Source organism: Eurosta solidaginis, chromosome 2, assembly GCF_040869045.1.
Source record: "Eurosta solidaginis isolate ZX-2024a chromosome 2, ASM4086904v1, whole genome shotgun sequence".
NCBI classification, from domain to species: domain Eukaryota; kingdom Metazoa; phylum Arthropoda; class Insecta; order Diptera; family Tephritidae; genus Eurosta; species Eurosta solidaginis.
The window spans coordinates 197,425,864-197,446,077 of NC_090320.1; the positions used below are offsets into that span (position 1 = coordinate 197,425,864).

The 20,214-nt window shown below is 41.5% G+C and overlaps 1 protein-coding gene across 1 annotated transcript in view; it reads left to right on the forward strand.

The window, feature by feature from the left end:
* LOC137241786 (uncharacterized) overlaps nucleotides 1-20,214 on the forward strand; it is a 45,127-nt gene that overhangs the window by 14,274 nt on the left and 10,639 nt on the right. Inside the window, exons 2-3 of the mRNA XM_067769187.1 lie at nucleotides 3,043-3,257; nucleotides 18,848-19,400. Coding sequence (XP_067625288.1) covers nucleotides 3,043-3,257; nucleotides 18,848-19,400 — 768 coding nt within the window. The remainder of the gene's footprint in view (nucleotides 1-3,042; nucleotides 3,258-18,847; nucleotides 19,401-20,214) is intronic.

Here is a 20,214-nt window from a genome sequence, read left to right on the forward strand (position 1 = left end):
TTTCTTTTAAAATTTGACTTTACAATTTTTTTTTTTTTAAAGTGGGCGTGATCGTTCTCCGATTTTGCTAATTTTTATTAAGCATACATATAGTAATAAGAGTAACGTTCCTGCCAAATTTCATGATGATATCTTCAAAGACTGCCAAATTACAGCTTGCAAAACTTCTAAATTACCTTCTTTTAAAAGTGGGCGGTGCCACGCCCATTGTCCAAAATTTTATAATTTTATAAGTTCAACTCACCTACCAAGTTTCATCGCTTTATCCGTATCGGGATGGCCGTTTGATAGAATGAGTAATACTTTCACAACGATTAAGTTGTAATTTAAGTTTATTTATTGAATGATAATAAATAATAAAACATTAAAGATTTAGTTGTAAAAAATTAATAATTGTTAAGTGTCCTGAATTGACGTCCGTTCGCTTTCGCTGATGCTTTTCTACTCCTCTTTGCTTTGTCATTCGATCGTACTTCTCATGTGATAAAAGGGTTGCCAAATAACTTTACAGCTCGGCCGTTCCTGATGAATCGTCTCCCGTGGACGATTTTGCATTGTTGGAACTTTCTATATTTATCTCTTCTTCGGAATCGTTGATAATTGAATTTGTCTCGTCGCAATCTTCTGCTCCTAAGGTCCACCACGGTTTCATATTATCATTGGTAAACACCCCGGAATACCTTTTGCGACTCCTCTGTAGGTCTGGTAAATCTTCCAACAAATAACGGTCATGTGGAAGGACTTTGGTAACGATGTATGGTCCTTTATATGCTGGCTTTAATTTATGAGGCATACCTGTAGGAGAAGGGACATGAGTGATTAATACCAAATCACCTTCGTTATACGGCTTCGGTGCACGATGTTGCGCATCAAAATGCTGCTTCCATTTAAGCCGCTCTTGCTGTATTCGTTCCCCAACTGCTTGTGTTCGAAAGTCGTCACACTTAATTTCAGATTCGTCTTCGTCTTGCACAGCTTGTATTAACCGATTTGTTGTAACATCTTTCAGCTTATAGTTGAATACCAAGCTATTAGGACTCTGCCTAGTCGTAGCGTTAGTTTGCGAATTCAACTGCCATTGCAGCTGTGGCAAAGCCTCGTCCCATTCTTTGTCATTCTTAGTGCTACACTTAAGTGATGCTAGCACTGTACGGTTTATATGTTCGGCTTTTCCATTGGCTCTAGGACTTCGCACTGCCGTCTTCACATGTTGAATGTCATGATCCGCAATAAACTTTTCAAATTCCTTAGACGTAAAAGCTGTCCCTCTGTCGGTGACCACGCATTTTGGTCGCCCATACACGGTCATGTAGTCTTTCATAACATTCAATACTGGATTTGTTTTTGTGTTGCTTAACGCTTTCAACACAACATATTTCGTGAACGCGCATACGATAAGCAAAATATAGTACTTACCATGCTTGCTTCGCACAAATGGTCCCAAATGATCAAGATGTATAGTTCTGAACGGAATGGGTACCACTTCCCCAACATGTAGGTGTGCCTCTCGTTTCCCTCCGCGCACCTTGTTCAAACAGCAGTCTGGACAAGATTCAATGTACGACTTTACATATGGTCGCATTCGGGCAAACCAAAAATCTTTTGATATGCGTTCAACAGTTTTGTCCACACCAAAATGCCCTGCTTCGTCGTGACATGCCCTTGCTAATCGCCACCTTACAGCTTGTGGAACAACCAATCGTTTGTCATTACCCATCTTACGATACAATCGATGCCCATGTATCACATAGTCACTTCTAATTTGTTTTGCGTTCAACCCATCATTGCCGTTGATGATTTCTATAATCTGCCTTAGCTTGTCGTCTTGCCTTTGCATCGTTGCTACCCAATCTTCCGAAATGGTAGTAACAGCGTACACTGCATCGGCAACCGTCATGGGTTCAGTTGATGGAAGAGTTGGACATCGGCTCAACCCGTCCGCCACTTCGTTATTCGCTCCTGGACGATGCTCACACTCAAAATCAAATTCTTGCAATTTGAGCCACCATCTAGCTATGCGTGGTAACAGCGCCGTAGTTGCTTTCGTTGCTGCCACCGCATTACAATCCGTTAGCACTTTAAAATGTTTTCCCATCAAATACATTCTATATCGCTGCAATGTTTCGACAATCGCCAAAACTTCCAATTCATGGATCGCATAATTACGTTCGGCATCATTACATTGCCTGCTAAAGTAAAATACAGGCTTCAGCCCATCTTCTTCACGTTGCATAAGCACACCAGACAGACCCTTAGAACTGGCATCTGTATGCACTTCATGCGTTTTTGTCTCTTCATACATGGCTAAAACCGGTTTTGTGGTAATAGCGCCCTTAAGTGCCTCAAAAGCATCTCGTTGCAAATTTGTCCATTCGAAAATTGCACCTTTACGTAACAATGCTGTAAGCGGTCGTGCTACAACACCATAGTTCTTTACAAATTTACGGAAGTATCCGGTTATACCCAAAAATTGTCGTACCTCTGTTGCCGTAGACGGAACCGGAAACTCCTCGATAACTTTTGTCTTACATTCACCTGGTCGTATACCTTCTTGATAACATGTCCAAGAAATTGGACTTCCTCTGCCGGAAATGTACTTTTTGTTGGCCTCAGCGTAAGACCGTGACGTTTAACTGCTGTCAAAAAATCGTGCAAAACCTCTAAACCTTCATTGAAAGATTTCGTTGCAATAATAACCTCGTCGACGTAATTGATGACCTTATCTGGATGCTTCATCGTTTTTATAACGTTAATGATGACTTCTTGGAAGACCATTGGCGCATTGGCCAACCCGAAGGGCATCACATTATGTTCAAAAAGACCCTCTGGTGTCAAAAATGCCGTATACTTCTTAGATTCCTCCGCCAATGGAACCTGATAATAGCCTGACGTCATGTCAACAGTGGTAAAAAACTTATTTCCTGCTAAACGTGAGAGTTGTTCCTCTACCACTGGCATGATATAATTTTTCTTGACCGTAACTTCGTTGAGACTTCGGAAGTCGACACACATTCGACTTTCCCCGTTGCTCTCTTTTACCAGCAATACTAATGCAGCATTTGGTGAATCGCTTTTCCGTATGATACCACAATCCAGTAGTTTACGAACTATACCCGACAATATTGGACGCTGCGAAAACGGAACCTGGTATCGCTTTCCTATAATCGGTTTATCTGTCGTAACCTGTATTGACATCTCAGTACCCTTGACTCGTCCAATGTCACAAATGTCTTCTGCAAAACAAGACTTAAACATTAGTAAAAGATCTAGCACCTTACCACGCTCTTCGATGCATAAATCGTTCGATATATTAAAATTATAATCGCCTTCGTTGATATGATAGACTCCGTCATCAACAACTAGACGATAGCCATATTCTTGTAGTATATCGCGACCCAATAAAACGTCATCAGGTAGCAGCTTATCTTCTACAACATACAAGGTCGCCTGTCGTTGCATATTCTCCATCGTTATCTTTGCCTCTAGTTTTTCAGATGCTTCAACCTTGCACCCGCCGAAACCAATAAATTGCTTTTGCACCTTAACTTTGTTATGCATACGGTCTGCTACTGTTTTCTTAATGAACGAACATCCACTGCCAGTGTCGACAAAAGCATTTACAGATTTGCCGTCCACTTCGATTTGTTTTGTTACTGGAGTAGTCTCCTCCTTAACGTACTTATCATTAGAAATCTCCAACACCGTAGCCTTATTATTCGTACAATCTTTCGCGATGTGACCTGTCTTTGAGCATGATGTACACCTGGGCCTACGTTGTGGCTGTGAACACTTAGCCGCTATGTGTCCAAGCTCGTTACAATTGTAGCACTTTACTTGCCCTGGAGTCCTAACGTTGGACTTGCCCTCTACTTTTATTGGCTGCTGTGTTGTACCTGTATTCATCGTCACTTGGTTGCTCATTGCCTTTAAATTCTTTAAAGCTGTCAGCAATTCGCTGCAAGATTTAAATCGCATTGCCGCTAATATCTTTGATAATGCATTATCATTTAACCCGCTAACTATGTGCGTAATAATTGACAAATCATCAAGCGCACCCTGACGTCCAATAGATATCATCGCATAATAAAACTCAACATAGTTTTCATTGTTTTTACGTTTTCGGTTGGCCATCAGTTTGTGCACCTCAGCTGTATTATACTCAGTCGGAAAGTCTACATAGAACGCTTGCACAAAGTCTAACCAACTGCTGTGTACCGGCTGTGCATCCAACCAAAGTTTCGCCATGCCTTTCAATTTATGTTGTATTGCCACTAATACCATTACCTCAGGCCATTTGTAGTTCTATTTTAATTGTTCAGTTTTCGTTATGAATTGCCCTGACGTGATAGTGCCTTTAACTGGGTCAAAATCGGGAAGAATTCCAACCATATCTTGAATGGTCATCGTTGATTGCTGTGGTGCGTATAGCACACTTGTTGCATCTCCAATTCCACCTATAGGCGCTGGTGTAGTACCACCATTTTCCGTACTTACATTTATTTGTTCGCTGCTACTGCCTGCAATAGGTGCCATTGTCGTGATCGCTGTTGTCAATTTTTCCATAACTGACTTCAGTCCATCAATTTGTTATAAGCTTTTATTTACTTTCACTTTTGTTGTCTGTAATGGAATCTTGCAAGTTAAATTTGATACACTTCCCGGTGTCCGATTGAGCTGAAATTTTGCACACATGTATAACTCCGATGACAATGCAATATTACTTTGTTAGAATTCGATAAATTAATCGATAACACAGTTATCGGTAAAGATTTGTATTTACTTTGGCATAACAGCCTAAGTCCCATACAAACACGCCGGTACCTATCCGTGGATTGTGATATTTGGACGTGGTGAATCACGTGTCACGCGTGGTGAATCTCATCGCTTGCGAAAAGCGGAGACACAACCCTCTGTTGTATTTCTGTGTATAACCAACATAGCTGAATTTTTAAGGCTGTTTAACCCTGTAATCTTTTCTGTAATTTATTTTGCTTTTGGAAAAATTACCTATTTGAAAGAAGCTGGCTGAAAAATATTGGCATAACAGCTTAAGTTAAATCAAGAATGGAAAATCTTTGGAAAATTTGAGCAGATGTGGCAATTTCGCGCGTCCGTTGAACGAAATATTGACAATCTGCTGATCATCGCTAAGAAATTAGCGACATTCCATCAACTAAGCAGCACTTTAGCAATACTACTGTTATTATTTGGCCGCTCAAACACACAAGTATTAATTGTGCATTAAATCTAAAATATACAAATACACCATAATAATTTACACGGCCAAAGCCATAATAATTCACACGGGTCATCAATTCTTTCTCTGATTCAAAATCTGAACTACCAGCGCTACCGTCAACAGCTCAGTGTCATCACTGCCAGTAGCGCTAATAACACCAAACTCGTGCCTGACACACAAAAGTCGTTTCACTCAATAGCGCAAGTAAAATGTACTACGCACTCACTACTAAGAAGCGTCAAAAATTCGCTTGGAGTAATTTCGTCAATAAGCTACCATTGAGCTGGCACCGCATTGGCGCTGGCGCCATGCAATTTACATCACTAAAATTGCGCGAATGCCCAGGCTCATGACTTCCATACTTATATTTACAATGCTTTAAACTTTAAATACACCTCTGAAGTTGCTGCGCATAAAATGTGTACTAATAAATTCCAATACGCATTATACGCAGATGTAACTGATATATGTGTTTTTGTTTCACCCCCTATACTTATATTTAAAGCTTTTCTAAGAACAAGCTTCTATTACTTGTTAATAAAACGAACTAAAAAGTAAAAAATAAAATTAAAGAAAAAAAACTTTTTTAAAAATAAGGTTTTATTATTTTGGTAAATAAAATTAACTAAAAAGTAAACAATAAATTGACTCTAAAGAAATATAACACTTTATAAGTTCATTGTAAGCTTAAACGATAATTAGGCTTTTTCGTCTGCGACAAAAAATTCTATATTGTACATAATTATATATTTTTAACATTAAAACTTTACACCTAAATTATTAAATCTTACAGTTTATATCACAGTCCTAATTGTTCTAATAAAAGCGTGTTACATTGCGATAGCAAGAAAAGGAGATCCTAAATGTTCTTAATTATACCATCAAAATTTAACACGTTTTTTATTAGAACAATTAGGACTGTGATATAAACTGTAAGATTTAATAATTTAGGTGTAAATTTTTAATGTTAAAAATATATAATTATGTACAATATAGAATTTTTTTGTCGCAGACGAAAAAGCCTAATTATCGTTTAAGCTTACAATGAACTTATAAAGTGTTATATTTCTTTAGAGTCAATTTATTGTTTACTTTTTAGTTAATTTTATTAACCAAAATAATAAAAGCTTATTTTTAAAAAAGTTTTTTTTCTTTAATTTTATTTTTGTAGCTCACTTGCATTTGTGGTGTTGTTCTCCTCCAATTCGTCTGGATCGATTTCGTCCGTTCCCAACAACTCCTGAAGCTTTGCAACTTTATGGGCCTTGTGCCCGTCGTTGTTGCACCGTTTGCATTTAATAATTCATTAAGTTGAGCAACTTTAAGCGCAGTTAACTTCAACATCTTAGAATTTTACTTTTTGCGTCTTAATACAATTACTTCTTGTCGATGAATTAATTGAATTAAATTTTTGCTTTTCGCTGTCTATACGTTGACAACTTTTCGTTTTTCTTTGCCAGTATGCTTGCGCTTACTTGCTTTCGTTATTGCTCACACAATAAGGGTGGTTTTCGTTTGCAATCTTTGTTGTTGTAGCGCTGCCTACCAGTATCGTTCGGTTAGCCGTTGCTACGCCAAATTCAAATTCTTCGTATTGCTTGTTCGTGCACGTTTGCCTATTTCGTCTGGCAATTGTTTTTACATATATGTTATGCTGTCTCAACGTGTGTATGTAACGTTGTGTGTTTTACCATCGCCGTTGAGGCTCCAAAAATTTATTCGTTGCGCCGTTTACGCATCAATGTGTGTATGTAACGTTGTGTGTTTTACCATCGCCGTTGAGACTCCAAAAATTGCTTCGTTGCGCCGTTTGCTATGCGTGCCGTTTGCGCTTTGCAAAAATTGTCTCTCGTTGTGACTGCAAAAATACACTTGCACACACTGTTGTACGTAGATATTTATACTCAGTTGAGCAGAGCTCACAGAGTATATTAAGTTTGATTGGATAACGGATGGTTGTACATATATAAAGGAATCGAGATAGATATAGACTTCCATATATCAAAATAATCAGGATCGAAAAAAAATTTGATTGAGCCATGTCCGTCCGTCCGTCCGTTAACACGATAACTTGAGTAAATTTTGAGGTATCTTGATGAAATTTGGTATGTAGGTTCCTGAGCACTCATCTCAGATCGCTATTTAAAATGAACGATATCGGACTATAACCACGCCCACTTTTTCGATATCGAAAATTTCGAAAAACCGAAAAAATGCGATAATTCATTGCCAAAGGCGGTTAAAGCGATGAAACTTGGTAGATGGGTTGACGTTATGACGCAGATCAGAAAACTAGTAAGATTTTGGACAATGGGCGTGGCACCGCCCACTTTTACAAGAAGGTAATTTAAAAGTTTTGCAAGCTGTAATTTGGCAGTCGTTGAAGATATCATGATGAAATTTGGCAGGAACGTTACTACTATTACTATATATGTGCTAAATAAAAATTAGCAAAATTGGATGAAGAACACGCCAACTTTTTAAAAAAAATTTTTTTTAAATTCAAATTTTAAAAAAAAGTTAATATCTTTACTGTATATAAGTAAATTAAGTCAAAATTCAACTCCAGTAATGATATGATGCAACAAATTCCAAAAATAAAAGAAAATTTCAAAATGGGCGTGGCTCCGCCCATTTTCATTTAGTTTGTCTAGAATACTTTTAATGCCATAAGTCGAACAAAAATTTACCAATCCTTCTCAAATTTGGTAGGAGCATAGATTCTGTGACGGTAACTGTTCTCTGTGAAAATGGGCGAAATCGGTGGAAGCCACGCCCAGTTTTTATACACAGTCCACCGTCTGTCCTTCCGCTCGGCCCGTTAACACAATAACTTGAGCAAAAACCGATATATCTTTACTAAACTTAGCCCACGTACTTATCTGAACTCGCTTTATCTTGATATAAAAAATGGCCGAAATCCGACCATAACCACGCCCACTTTATCGATATCGAAAATTACGAAAAATGAAAAAAATGCCATAATTCTATACCAACTACGAAAAAAGGGATGAAACATGGTAACTGGATTGGTTTATTGACGCAAAATATAACTTTGGAAAAAACTTTGTAAAATGGGTGGGACACCTACCATATTAAGTAGAAGAAAATGAAAAAGTTCTACAAGGCGAAATCAACAGCCCTTGGAATCTTGGCAGGAATACTGTTAGTGGTATTGCATATATAAATAAATTAGCAGTACCCGACAGATGATTTTCTGGATCACCTGGTCCACATTTTGGTCGATATCGCGAGAACGCCTTCACATATACATCTAAGGGCCACTCGCTTTTAAAACCCTCATTAATACTTTTAATTTGATATCCATATCGTACAAACACATTCTAGAATCACCCTGGCCCACCCTAATGGCGATATCTCGAAAAGGCGTCCACCTATAGACCTAATGCCCACTCCCTCTTAAAATGCTCAGTAACACCTTTCGTTTGATACCCATATCGTACAAACATTCTAGAGTCACCCCTGGCCCACCCTAATGGCGATATCTCGAAAAGGCGACTACCTATATACCTAATGTCCACTCCCTCTTAAAATGCTCAGTAACACCTTTCGTTTGATACCCATATCGTACAAACATTCTAGAGTCACCCTTGGTCCACCTTTATGGCGATATCTCGAAAAGGCGTCCACCTATAGAACTAAGGATTACTCCCTTTTAAAATACTCATTACCACCTTTCATTTGATACCCATATCGTACAAACACATTCTAGAGTCACCCTGGCCCACCCTAATGGCGATATCTCGAAAAGGCGTCCACCTATAGACCTAATGCCCACTCCCTCTTAAAATGCTCAGTAACACCTTTCGTTTGATACCCATATCGTACAAACATTCTAGAGTCACCCCTGGCCCACCCTAATGGCGATATCTCGAAAAGGCGTCCACCTATAGACCTAATGCCCACTCCCTCTTAAAATGCTCAGTAACACCTTTCGTTTGATACCCATATCGTACAAACATTCTAGAGTCACCCTTGGTCCACCTTTATGGCGATATCTCGAAAAGGCGTCCACCTATAGAACTAAGGATTACTCCCTTTTAAAATACTCATTACCACCTTTCATTTGATACCCATATCGTACAAACACATTCTAGAGTCACCCTGGCCCACCCTAATGGCGATATCTCGAAAAGGCGTCCACCTATAGACCTAATGCCCACTCCCTCTTAAAATGCTCATTAACACCTTTCGTTTGATACCCATATCGTACAAACATTCTAGAGTCACCCCTGGCCCACCCTAATGGCGATATCTCGAAAAGGCGTCCACCTATAGACCTAATGCCCACTCCCTCTTAAAATGCTCAGTAACACCTTTCGTTTGATATCCATATCGTACAAACATTCTAGAGTCACCCTTGGTCCACCCTTATGGCGATATCTCGAAAAGGCGTCCACCTATAGAACTAAGGATTACTCCCTTTTAAAATACTCATTACCACCTTTCATTTGATACCCATATCGTACAAAAACATTCTAGAGTCACCCCTGGCCCACCCTAATGGCGATATCTCGAAAAGGCGTCCACCTATAGACCTAATGCCCACTCCCTCTTAAAATGCTCAGTAACACCTTTCGTTTGATACCCATATCGTACAAACATTCTAGAGTCACCCCTGGCCCACCCTAATGGCGATATCTCGAAAAGGCGTCCACCTATAGACCTAATGCCCACTCCCTCTTAAAATGATCAGTAACACCTTTCGTTTGATACCCATATCGTACAAACACATTCTAGAGTCACCCCTGGCCCACCCTAATGACGATACCTCGAAAAGGCGTCCACCTATAGACCTCATGCCCACTTCCTCTTAAAATGCTCAGTAGCACCTTTCGTTTGATACCCATATCGTACAAACATTCTAGAGTCACCCTTGGTCCACCTTTATGGCGATATCTCGAAAAGGCGTCCACCTATAGAACTAAGGATTACTCCCTTTTAAAATACTCATTACCATTTTTCATTTGATACCCATATCATACAAACACATTCTAGAGTCACCCTGGCCCACCCTAATGGCGATATCTCGAAAAGGCGTCCACCTATAGACCTAATGCCCACTCCCTCTTAAAATGCTCAGTAACACCTTTCGTTTGATACCCATATCGTACAAACATTCTAGAGTCACCCCTGGCCCACCCTAATGGCGACATTTCGAAAAAGCGTGCACCTATAGACCTAATGCCCACTCCCTCTTAAAATGCTCAGTAACACCTTTCATTTGATTCCCATATCGTACAACTAGAGACACCCCTGGTCCACCTTTATGGCGATATCTCGAAACGGCGTCCACCTATGGAACTAAGGATCACTGCTTTTCAAAATACTCATTAACAGCTTTCATTTGATACCCATATCGTACAAACATATTCTAGAGTCACCCCTGGTCCACCTTTATGGCGATTTCTCGAAAAGGCGTTCACCTATAGAACTAAAGCCCATTCCCTTTTAAAATACTCATTATCACCTTTCATTTGATACCCATATCGTACAAACACATTCTAGAGTCAGCCCTGGTCCACCTTTATGGCGATATCCCTAAATGGCGTCCATCCATAGAACTATGGCCTACTCTCTCTTAAAATACTCTTTAATACCTTCCATTTGATACACATGTCATACAACCACATTCCAGGGTTACCCTAGGTTCATTTTCCTACATGGTGATTTTCCTTATTTTGTCTCCATAGCTCTCAACTGAGTATGTAATGTTCGGTTACACCCGAACTTAGCCTTCCTTACTTGTTTTAATGTAACTTTGTCGTAGGCGTTTCTGCAATTTTTGCAGAAGTTCACATTCCACTCTGACTCTATCGGGATGGCCGTTTGATAGAATGAGTAATACTTTCACAACGATTAAGTTGTAATTTAAGTTTATTTATTGAATGATAATAAATAATAAAACATTAAAGATTTAGTTGTAAAAAATGAATAATTGTTAAGTGTCTTGAATTAACGTCCGTTCGCTTTCGCTGATGCTTTTCTACTCCTCTTTGCTTTGTCATTCGATCGTACTTCTCATGTGATAAAAGGGTTGCCAAATAACTTTACATCCGTATTTGGTAATGAATTATCGCACTTTTTCGATTTTTCGAAATTTGCGAAGGCCGATATCGTCATTTTAAAAAGCGATCTGAGATGACTGCCCAGGAACCTACATACCAAATTTCATCAAGATACCTCAAAATTTACTCAAGTTATCGTGTTAACGGACGGGCGGACGGACATGGCTCAATCGAATTTTTTTTCGTTACTGATGATTTTGATATATGGTAGTCTATATCTATCTCGATTCCTTTATACCTGTACAACCAACCGTTATCCAATCAAAGTTAATATACTCTGTGAGCTCTGCTCAACTGAGTATAAAAATATTTAGAAAAGGTTTGTTTGTTTGTACTTAAGGAAATAAACGTATTGGCCATTTCGGAAAGCGGGGTTTTCCTCAAAAACCGTTCGTTAAAAAAAATTCAGTAGTAGCTCCTTGCGGAGGGACTGTGTTCACTTACTCCAGGGAGGTTTCGAACCTAACTCCGGTCTAAGGGACTGGTACTGCTGCGTCTGCCGAAAAAAGTTCAAGTACTTGTGATGATGGATTACAATGCCATTCTATTGTGTACATACTCAAGTCGAGCGACGACGAATAAAGCTGGAGTCATTGGTGCCGTATGTCGTATCGCTGTATCCGTATCCCTAACGTAATCAGCTGTTTATCGTTACGACGGTAAACCAAAACCCAATTGGTTGGCTACGATACGGTTACGACCTTAGCGGCACCAATAATCGATTGCATTGATTCGCTTAAGGTTGGTCGAATCATCTGTTAAAAGGTTACCGATACGGTTACCGATAAAGCACCAATGTCTCCAGCTTAACTTGTGCATCATGTGCTCGTGTAATTTAGAATTACTCAGTGCATACACTGCCTTTATTATTGTGCTTACTTTAGCAAGCTAACGACATCTACCGAGCTGCAAAAGTTACATTTTGATATCATCCATATGTAACTTTCGCTTTCCTCTATACAATTTATCTTCGCCAAAATATATACTCGGTATTTTTTTCTCGTCTTACTTCGAATTTAGTAAAATCCCGGAGATGTCCCGGATTTCCGGGACGCATGGTCACCTTAACATTAAATGGCTACAAATTAAATGGGGTTGCACTGAAATGACAGACCTTGGTTGGGAAAAAAAATTCACGAGTCGCGATACGAATAACCGGCTGCCGTGGGAAGCGAATCTTTTGCCTTCGGTGACAAAACTAATTCAAAGAAATGCGCGAGCGGCTTTTGCCAACAATTTATAATGCATTCTTCTGTAGACAAAACCAGACGTCGTGCTAACAGACGAGCTCATAAACATAAAAACGATGTCCCACCCATTACCAGCACCCCCACAGAGGTTGAAGCAGCCATCCGCAAGGCCAAGCCCTCCAAGTCGATAAGCCCCAACGGAATTGCCATGCCAATACTTAAACACCTTGGCGATGAGGGTATAAAATACCTCACACATGTTTTCAACCTGTCACTGGAATCCTTCTTCAATTCCGAAAAATGGAAAATGGTAAGGATAATCCCGCCACTAAAGCCTGGAAAACCAGCTAACGAAGGCGAGTCTTATCGACTGATATCACTCCTTTCGCCAGTAGCTAAGACATTGGAAACCGTTCTGCTCCGTCATTTCACGGCAAACATTTTCCTAGCCACGCACCTGTTTATTTGTAAAACCCTGTAAAGAAAAGAAAACACGAGAACACCCAGGAAAAACACCCCAAATCCCACAACCTAAATCAAAACACCAGTCTTCTGTCTCTGCTCATTCCAAAAACTGAACTGGGTTGTCAGCTCTCTTTTATTTATCATTCTTGCAACACGCACAACCTACGGTTTTCCAATCCGAGGGGATATTTACATACATAACTCATGTGTTTAGACTTCCATAGGCAGGATGCAAATTTTTTGCACTGGCCTGCGGAGACGGTTCTTCGCAGTCTGAATTGTCACCGACCGCACTAGGTTGTCTGTACTTGGGTGAAGTTCGATGATGCGCCCCAAAGCCCACTGGGCAGGAGGAAAATTCTCGCTTTTAATGAGTACCAATTGTCCTAGCTGCACCCGCTCCGAGCTTCTCTTCCATTTTTTCCTCTCTTGAAGTGATGTCAAATAGTCATTATGCCATCTTTCCCAGAAGGTCTTCACCATGCGTTCTCTTTCTCTCCATAGAACAACCCCCTTACTTGAAGGTATATCTGATATATCAAAAGGCAATGGTAGCACTAACGGCTCTACAATTATAAAATGACCAGGTGTTAGCGCCTGTAGATCTTCTGGGTCGTCATTCAAAGGGTGCAGGGGCCGTGAGTTGAGTATCGCTTCGATTTGTGCAAGCAGCGTCCTAAGTTGTTCGAAAGGTAGCACACGCAGCCCTATGACACGAGTAAGGTGGCGCTTCATTGACTTGACTGCTGCTTCATATATGCCACCTTGGTGTGGAGCGGCCGGTGTCATAAATTTCCACTCCGTACCCTTCGTTGACAAATGCTGGAACATGTCGCTTTTATACCAACTCTCTACAGCTCGCTTCATATCTTTAGCTGCTCCAACAAATGCTGTGCCGTTATCACTATAGATTCTTTCACATCGCCCTCGACTCCCGACAAATCTTTCGTAGGAAGCAATAAATGCCCCCGTTGTAAGGTCGCTCACTACGTCCAAGTGTACAGCTCTTGTTTTTAAGCATACGAAAACAGCAATCCATACCTTCTGCCGTATAATTTGGTTACCTTCTCTATCGATCATCTTTATGTCAATAGGCCCTGCATAATCCACTCCGACATGTAGGAATGGTTTCCCTGCTTGCACTCGATCGGCAGGTAAATCTGCCATCAATTGCGATTCTACTCTTTGAATGCGTCTCACGCAAACCATGCATCTATGCAAATATTGCCTCAATAAGCTACGCAGACGAAGAATCCAATAGTTATGTATAATGAACTGCATCATTACCTGTACGCCGCCATGTTTGGTTACCCTATGAGCGTGATCCATGATCAACCATCCATTGGCTTCAAAGGCTCAATTTTGCGGTGCTCTGGAATCGGTTTTCCAGTCTTCAAGCACGCAATCTCTTTGTCATAAAACTCCTCTTGCTCTTGTCTTAGTAAAAGGTTCATAGCCCTCGCCCGGTACTCATTGCTCAGTGCTGTGTGAACTATCTCACCTCTGTCAGTTATGACGTGCTTTTTGGCGTTCGAGATGAACTTATACAGGTATGCAACCGTGTTTACCGCTCTGTTCAAGGCGTCGACATATTCTATCAAGGCTACAGTCTCTTTCGTCATACGTGTTGGTATTTGCAACGTCTCTTTTATACTTAACACCGAAAATACTTTGCACTCCTCCTCAGCTTCCGCCGCCGTGGCACAAACACACAACTTGGTCAGCACGACGGGTTTTGTCGTAACCACTCCGGGCCATCCACAAACTACTGTGCACAATCTCCGATGGCTTCATGCTGCGGCTTAACATATCAGCGGGATTATCCTTCGTGTTCACGTATCTCCACTTCTTTATGTCGGTATTTGTTTGTATTGAAGATACTCGATTTGCTACGAAAGTTTTCAGATTTCTTGGTATCTTACCAATCCAGTGCACCACCACCTGGGAATCTGTCCACAAGTGGTAGTCAATCTTGGAAAACTCCATTGCGCGCGTGACGTCAATCAGCAAGCGTGACAGGAACTCAGCAGCTGCTAGCTCCAACTGTGGCACCGAAATCGTTTTCATAGGGGCCACCCACGATTTGGAGATGAGAAGTGTAGTTTTTGCCGTCCACTCATGCTTTCGGCGCGCACATAAATTACGGCACCATATGCCTCTGTTGACGCATCGGAAAACCGTGCATTTCGATTTTTTTACCCTCGCTAATGCCGATCCATCTATCCAAGGAGAACTGTTCAAGGTATATCATGCCTTCCCAATACTCTCTGAAACGATCTTCCATATCATTGCTGACAGGAGCATCCCATTCTAAGCCAAGCCGCCATAAGTCTTGTATTAAAATTTTTCCCATTATTGTGATTTGGATCATACAGCTGGGAACTCAATATTTTTCTCTTCGTAATCGCGCCTTCGACCTTTGGAGTTTTCACAGCAAAGGAAAAGTGATCTTGAGCAATATTCCATTTTAGTCCTAAGACTGTGGCTCTTTCTTCGTCAACAAACATTTTCGTTCCTTCTTCATCCGATAGCATATTTTCCATCAGTTTCTTGGAGTTGGACTTCCATTTCCTCATCTCAAACCCCCCACCTAGCAGAATCTTTTGAACCAACTTAGCCATGTGTACAGCTTGCTCCTCACTTCTTGCTCCAGTAATGCAGTCATCCATATAAAAATCATTTTCAATAATTTTTGCAGCTTCAGGATGTTCTTTAGCTGCATCCCGCACACACTGTACAACCGCGCGGACTACATTGAAAGCTGAAGATGTCATTCCATAGGTGACTACTTTTAAGTAATAATCTTTAAGAGGCTCACTGCTGCTTTCTCTCCAAAATATACGTTGCAAGTTCCACTACTTTTTATTGACGAACACCTGTCTGAACATCATTTTGATATCGCCTAAGAATCCGAATTTATGCCTACGGAAACGCATAACGATTTCGGCTAAATCCCGCTGTAGTTTTTCACCCAACATCTGTACATCGTTAAGCGAAATCCCTTTATCCGTTCGACAACTGGCGTCAAAAACCACTCTAAATTTTTTCGTTACGCAGTGGTGGGGTATGTAGTATACCATCTCATCTGTGGCAGCAGGTTCTAGTGCTTGCTCCATATGCCCTAAATTTTCGTATTCCCTCATAAAGTCAACGTATTGTCTTTTCATCTCGGGATCGCGCAGAAATTTTCTTTCTAATGCTATAAACCACTGGAGTGCAAAACCCCTTGAACACCCTATACTGATGACATCCTCTTTTATGGGAATCGTCACTGTGAACCTTCTATTTCCGTCTCGTGCATAAGTTTCTAAGAACAACCTCTCGACTTTCTCTTCCGTGCGCTTGGAAAATGTGGCAATTTCATCTAATTACCAGAACCGCTTAACCAGTTCACCAATCTCTTCAACACATGTGTAGTTAAAAATGAAAGTCGGTGGATGTGCTTCTTCCTCAGTAAGATTTTCTTGAGTACAACAGACTAGAAGCCCTAAACGCGTTTCGATCAGTAGCGTACTGACTGGCTCCGATACTTGCACCGCTACTAAAACTTTTGCAAATACTCTGACATTGAGGATCACCAGCACTTTCTGTGGGTGGTTTCCAATATTCCGGATTAGCTAATGGCATAGACAGTGGCGTATTAACGGTGTGCGCTTTAGCTATGACATTTGGGAGCACTGGTTCCCAGTTACTCTCACTCCGCAATATCCAAAACTCTTCCTCTATATAGCTGCGCCCATCAAACCACGTCCGGACCTTTAAAAACGTCCGACGGCTTACACCGATACTCTTTCCCTCAATCCCAATCATCTTCCGCGTAGCTGGCAAACTGCCGAATTTATACTTATTATGTAGCGAGGATGCAATCAAGTTCGGTTGCGCTCCACTGTCAAGCAATGCTCGAACAGGACCGAAGCACTGACCTTCAGATTCTAGCCTAACTATCACTGTCGGTATCCGGGCTGGACCTAAATCAAATTCAAAAGGCATGATGTATTTTCGATTTTCTTTTATTTCAATAGCAGAAGCATTACAATTCCTTTCCTGCTCCAAGACTACCTTGCGCTTCTTCATTAATTGCTCCTGCTTTTCCAGTAAATTCAACTGCATTTCAACTCTTTTTATTTCACCATCGATAGCTGAAAAATCGTTCAGCTGCTTAAGCTCAACGGAGTGGAGATAATCGACCTGCTGTCGTTTTGTTGCCTTACCCCCCTGTCTAGTTGTGTCATCACTTTGATAGTGGCCACCTATGTCTTTAATCGTGAAAACCTGCTTTGCGACTTCCTTTGTGGGACACAGTAAACTATTGTGTTTAACCTGGCCTGCATAACGTGGGCATGGACCTTGGAAACAGTTGTTAGCTGTATGATCGCGTTTCAAACAATTCTGACAAAGCTTGTACTTTTTCACTTAATCTTCACGCGCACGTAAATTAAGCCCTACAAATTCTCCGCATATCCAAATTGCATGATCACGGCCGCAAGACACACAACCCCTGGCATTATTCGTGCTTGCGCTATTCTGCACGTCATTTTTCCTTATTCGACCTCCACTTGCCCCAAGCTCACGACTGGTACCTAGAGCGTCCTTTCTTCCATGCGGGCGTGCACGATGTACTTCAGATACATTTGCCAGCGCCGAAGCCTGACGATCTAAAAATTCCAGCATTTGTTTTATGGTTGGTGTTTCCGACATTCGTTGTAGTTCCCATTGCTTGCTTGTATCAGGATCAAGCCGCTCATGTAATATGTGGACAACCATGATATCCCATCCCTCAACTGGAACCCCTTGTGCACGCAGTTGGCGCAGTACTTCGTGGGTAACATTCGACATCCTTTGGAGATCATTTGCCCTCGGGGTTCCCTCCAGGGTCGGTAGCCGCAAAAGCTGACGCAAATTCTCTCGACATATTGGGTCCTTCCTATTATACAGCTGATTCAGCCGTTCCCACGCCTCAATATAGTTTTCGTCCGTAAGTTGCCATTCACCCAAAGTTCGAGCGGCGTTTCCTACCAAAGATTTCTTCAGATAAGAGAACTTAAAAGCTGGGGAAACTCCTTGGTTGTTATGTATAGCCGCGATTAATCGATCACAAAAACCAGGCCACTTCGTAATCGTTCCGTCAAAATCACCCCAAGTGTTCTCTAAATCGTGTTGTTGATACGGCCAATTGACCTGCAGCGCTAAAGGTTGTTGTGCAATAGCAGCGGGTGCTTGGGGAGGTGTTAAAGCCTTCACCTTGGCTACAAGCGCGGAGTGTGCAGCAAAATAATTGTTTTCGGCTTGCGCCGCCATTCCATCCAACTTCCTTGCCTGCTTAGGTGCACACTGCACTTGCTTCTGGTGAGCTTCAACAAAACGCTCATAATACTTTTCCAAGCTTCCTGCTCTTATTTTAATTTGCTCCAAAGAAGCACCCTCAAACTCTGGCTGCCGGCAATACTCATCTATTCGCGCAATAGATTTTAACAGGCTTTCCACAAATTCTGCCATTCTTTATACCTAATAAAATCAACACAATATTTTAAGCCTATCAATATCCAAGTTTTTCCTGTGACTCACGTCCAACTCTTAAATTCCCTAACATCGCAAAAATACAAAGCCATGGCAGAATGCAAACCAACAAGATGAATTCTTCGAAGCAACGGGTGTTCAAACTTTGCATCAACTAGGTGCACACATCGATAAATACGAACGACTGGAACTTCCACCTTTTTGGAACCAAAAAGTCGAACTATAGTTTATTACGGTGGAGGCTTACTTCCAGCTGAGGAGGATTACGTCTGACGCAACGAAGTATTACGCTGTTATCGCCGGCCTCGATCAAGACGCACTTATTGTCATCGACGGTATTATTACAGACCCTCCAACAACTGATAAGTATTTAACACTCCAAGAAATTCTGATAAGCCATTACGGTATTTCACAGGAACGACAGTTCAAAATGTTATTGTCTGGTTTGGCACTAGGTGATCGACGTCCTTCCGAACTCCTGGTCGAAATACATAGATTAGGCGTAAACAAACTCAACCCCATTTTCGTACGCACTATTTGGCTTGAACCACTTCCCACACAAGTACAGCTTCCGCTTGCTGGAATACACGAGACAGACAACGCCAAATTAGCTCAACTAGCAAACCAAATGATGGAAGTACAACGCGACGCTGCTAGTCGATGCGTTATGCCTATTTCTCAAGCTGCTGCTTCTAACAATGGCAATTTAACGGAACAAATCGATAAGCTGACGAAGCAAGTTAAAGACCTGACAACAAAAGTTACACAATTAGTACCGGAGGATGGTTTTCGGCGTCGGCAAAACCTAAACAATACCACAAGTACACGGCTCAGCTCAGAACCAAGCAGGCAACTAGCATTGTGCTTCTATCGTCGTAGATTTGGAGTGCGCGCAAACAGGTGCACGCAACCATGTACATATGAAAAGGAACAGGGAAACGCAAGCAGCCACCAGTAGATTCGGCGACGTCTGGTGGTAAAAATCTACCCCGCCGTTTATTTATATACGACCGCAACTCGGGAACGAAGTACCTCGTCGATACTGGCGCAGATATTTCTGTAACTCCACCCACTAACAAATACAACCTTTCACCAAAAGCACTTCGACTTAAAGCTGCGAACGGCACCCAAATCGACACGTTTGGCGAAAAACCAATTTTGCTCGACTTTGGCTTTCAACATCCGGTCCGGTGGGTATTTTGCATTGCCAATGCCCCATACCCAATCATCGGCGCCGATTTGATCCATGAACATGGGCTAATGGTGGATCTGAAGCGCGCGTGTATCATCGATCAAAGCTCTGGTTCACGTAACACAGGGTCGTTTGCTACAGCACCTATCACAAACATTACGGCGCTCAGCGGTACGAGCAGGTTTACAAGCATCCTCCAAATCTTTCCTGAACTGTTAGGTAACCCGTCCAACCTCACGGCAACCAAACATTCAGTCAAACAGTACATTACAACCACCGGCCCTCCATGCGTACAACGCGTACGGCAATTATGCCCTGAAAGACTTAAAGTTGCTAAAGACGAATTCCGGTTACTGGCCGAACTCGGTCATGCCAGACCGTCTAACAGCCCATGGGCCAGACCTTAACACATGGCTAGGAAGAAATCAGGGGATTGGAGACCGTTCGGGGACTACCGCAGACTGAATGAGCGAACGGTTCCCGATCGGTATCCGATTTCATTACTTCATGACTACTCCACAA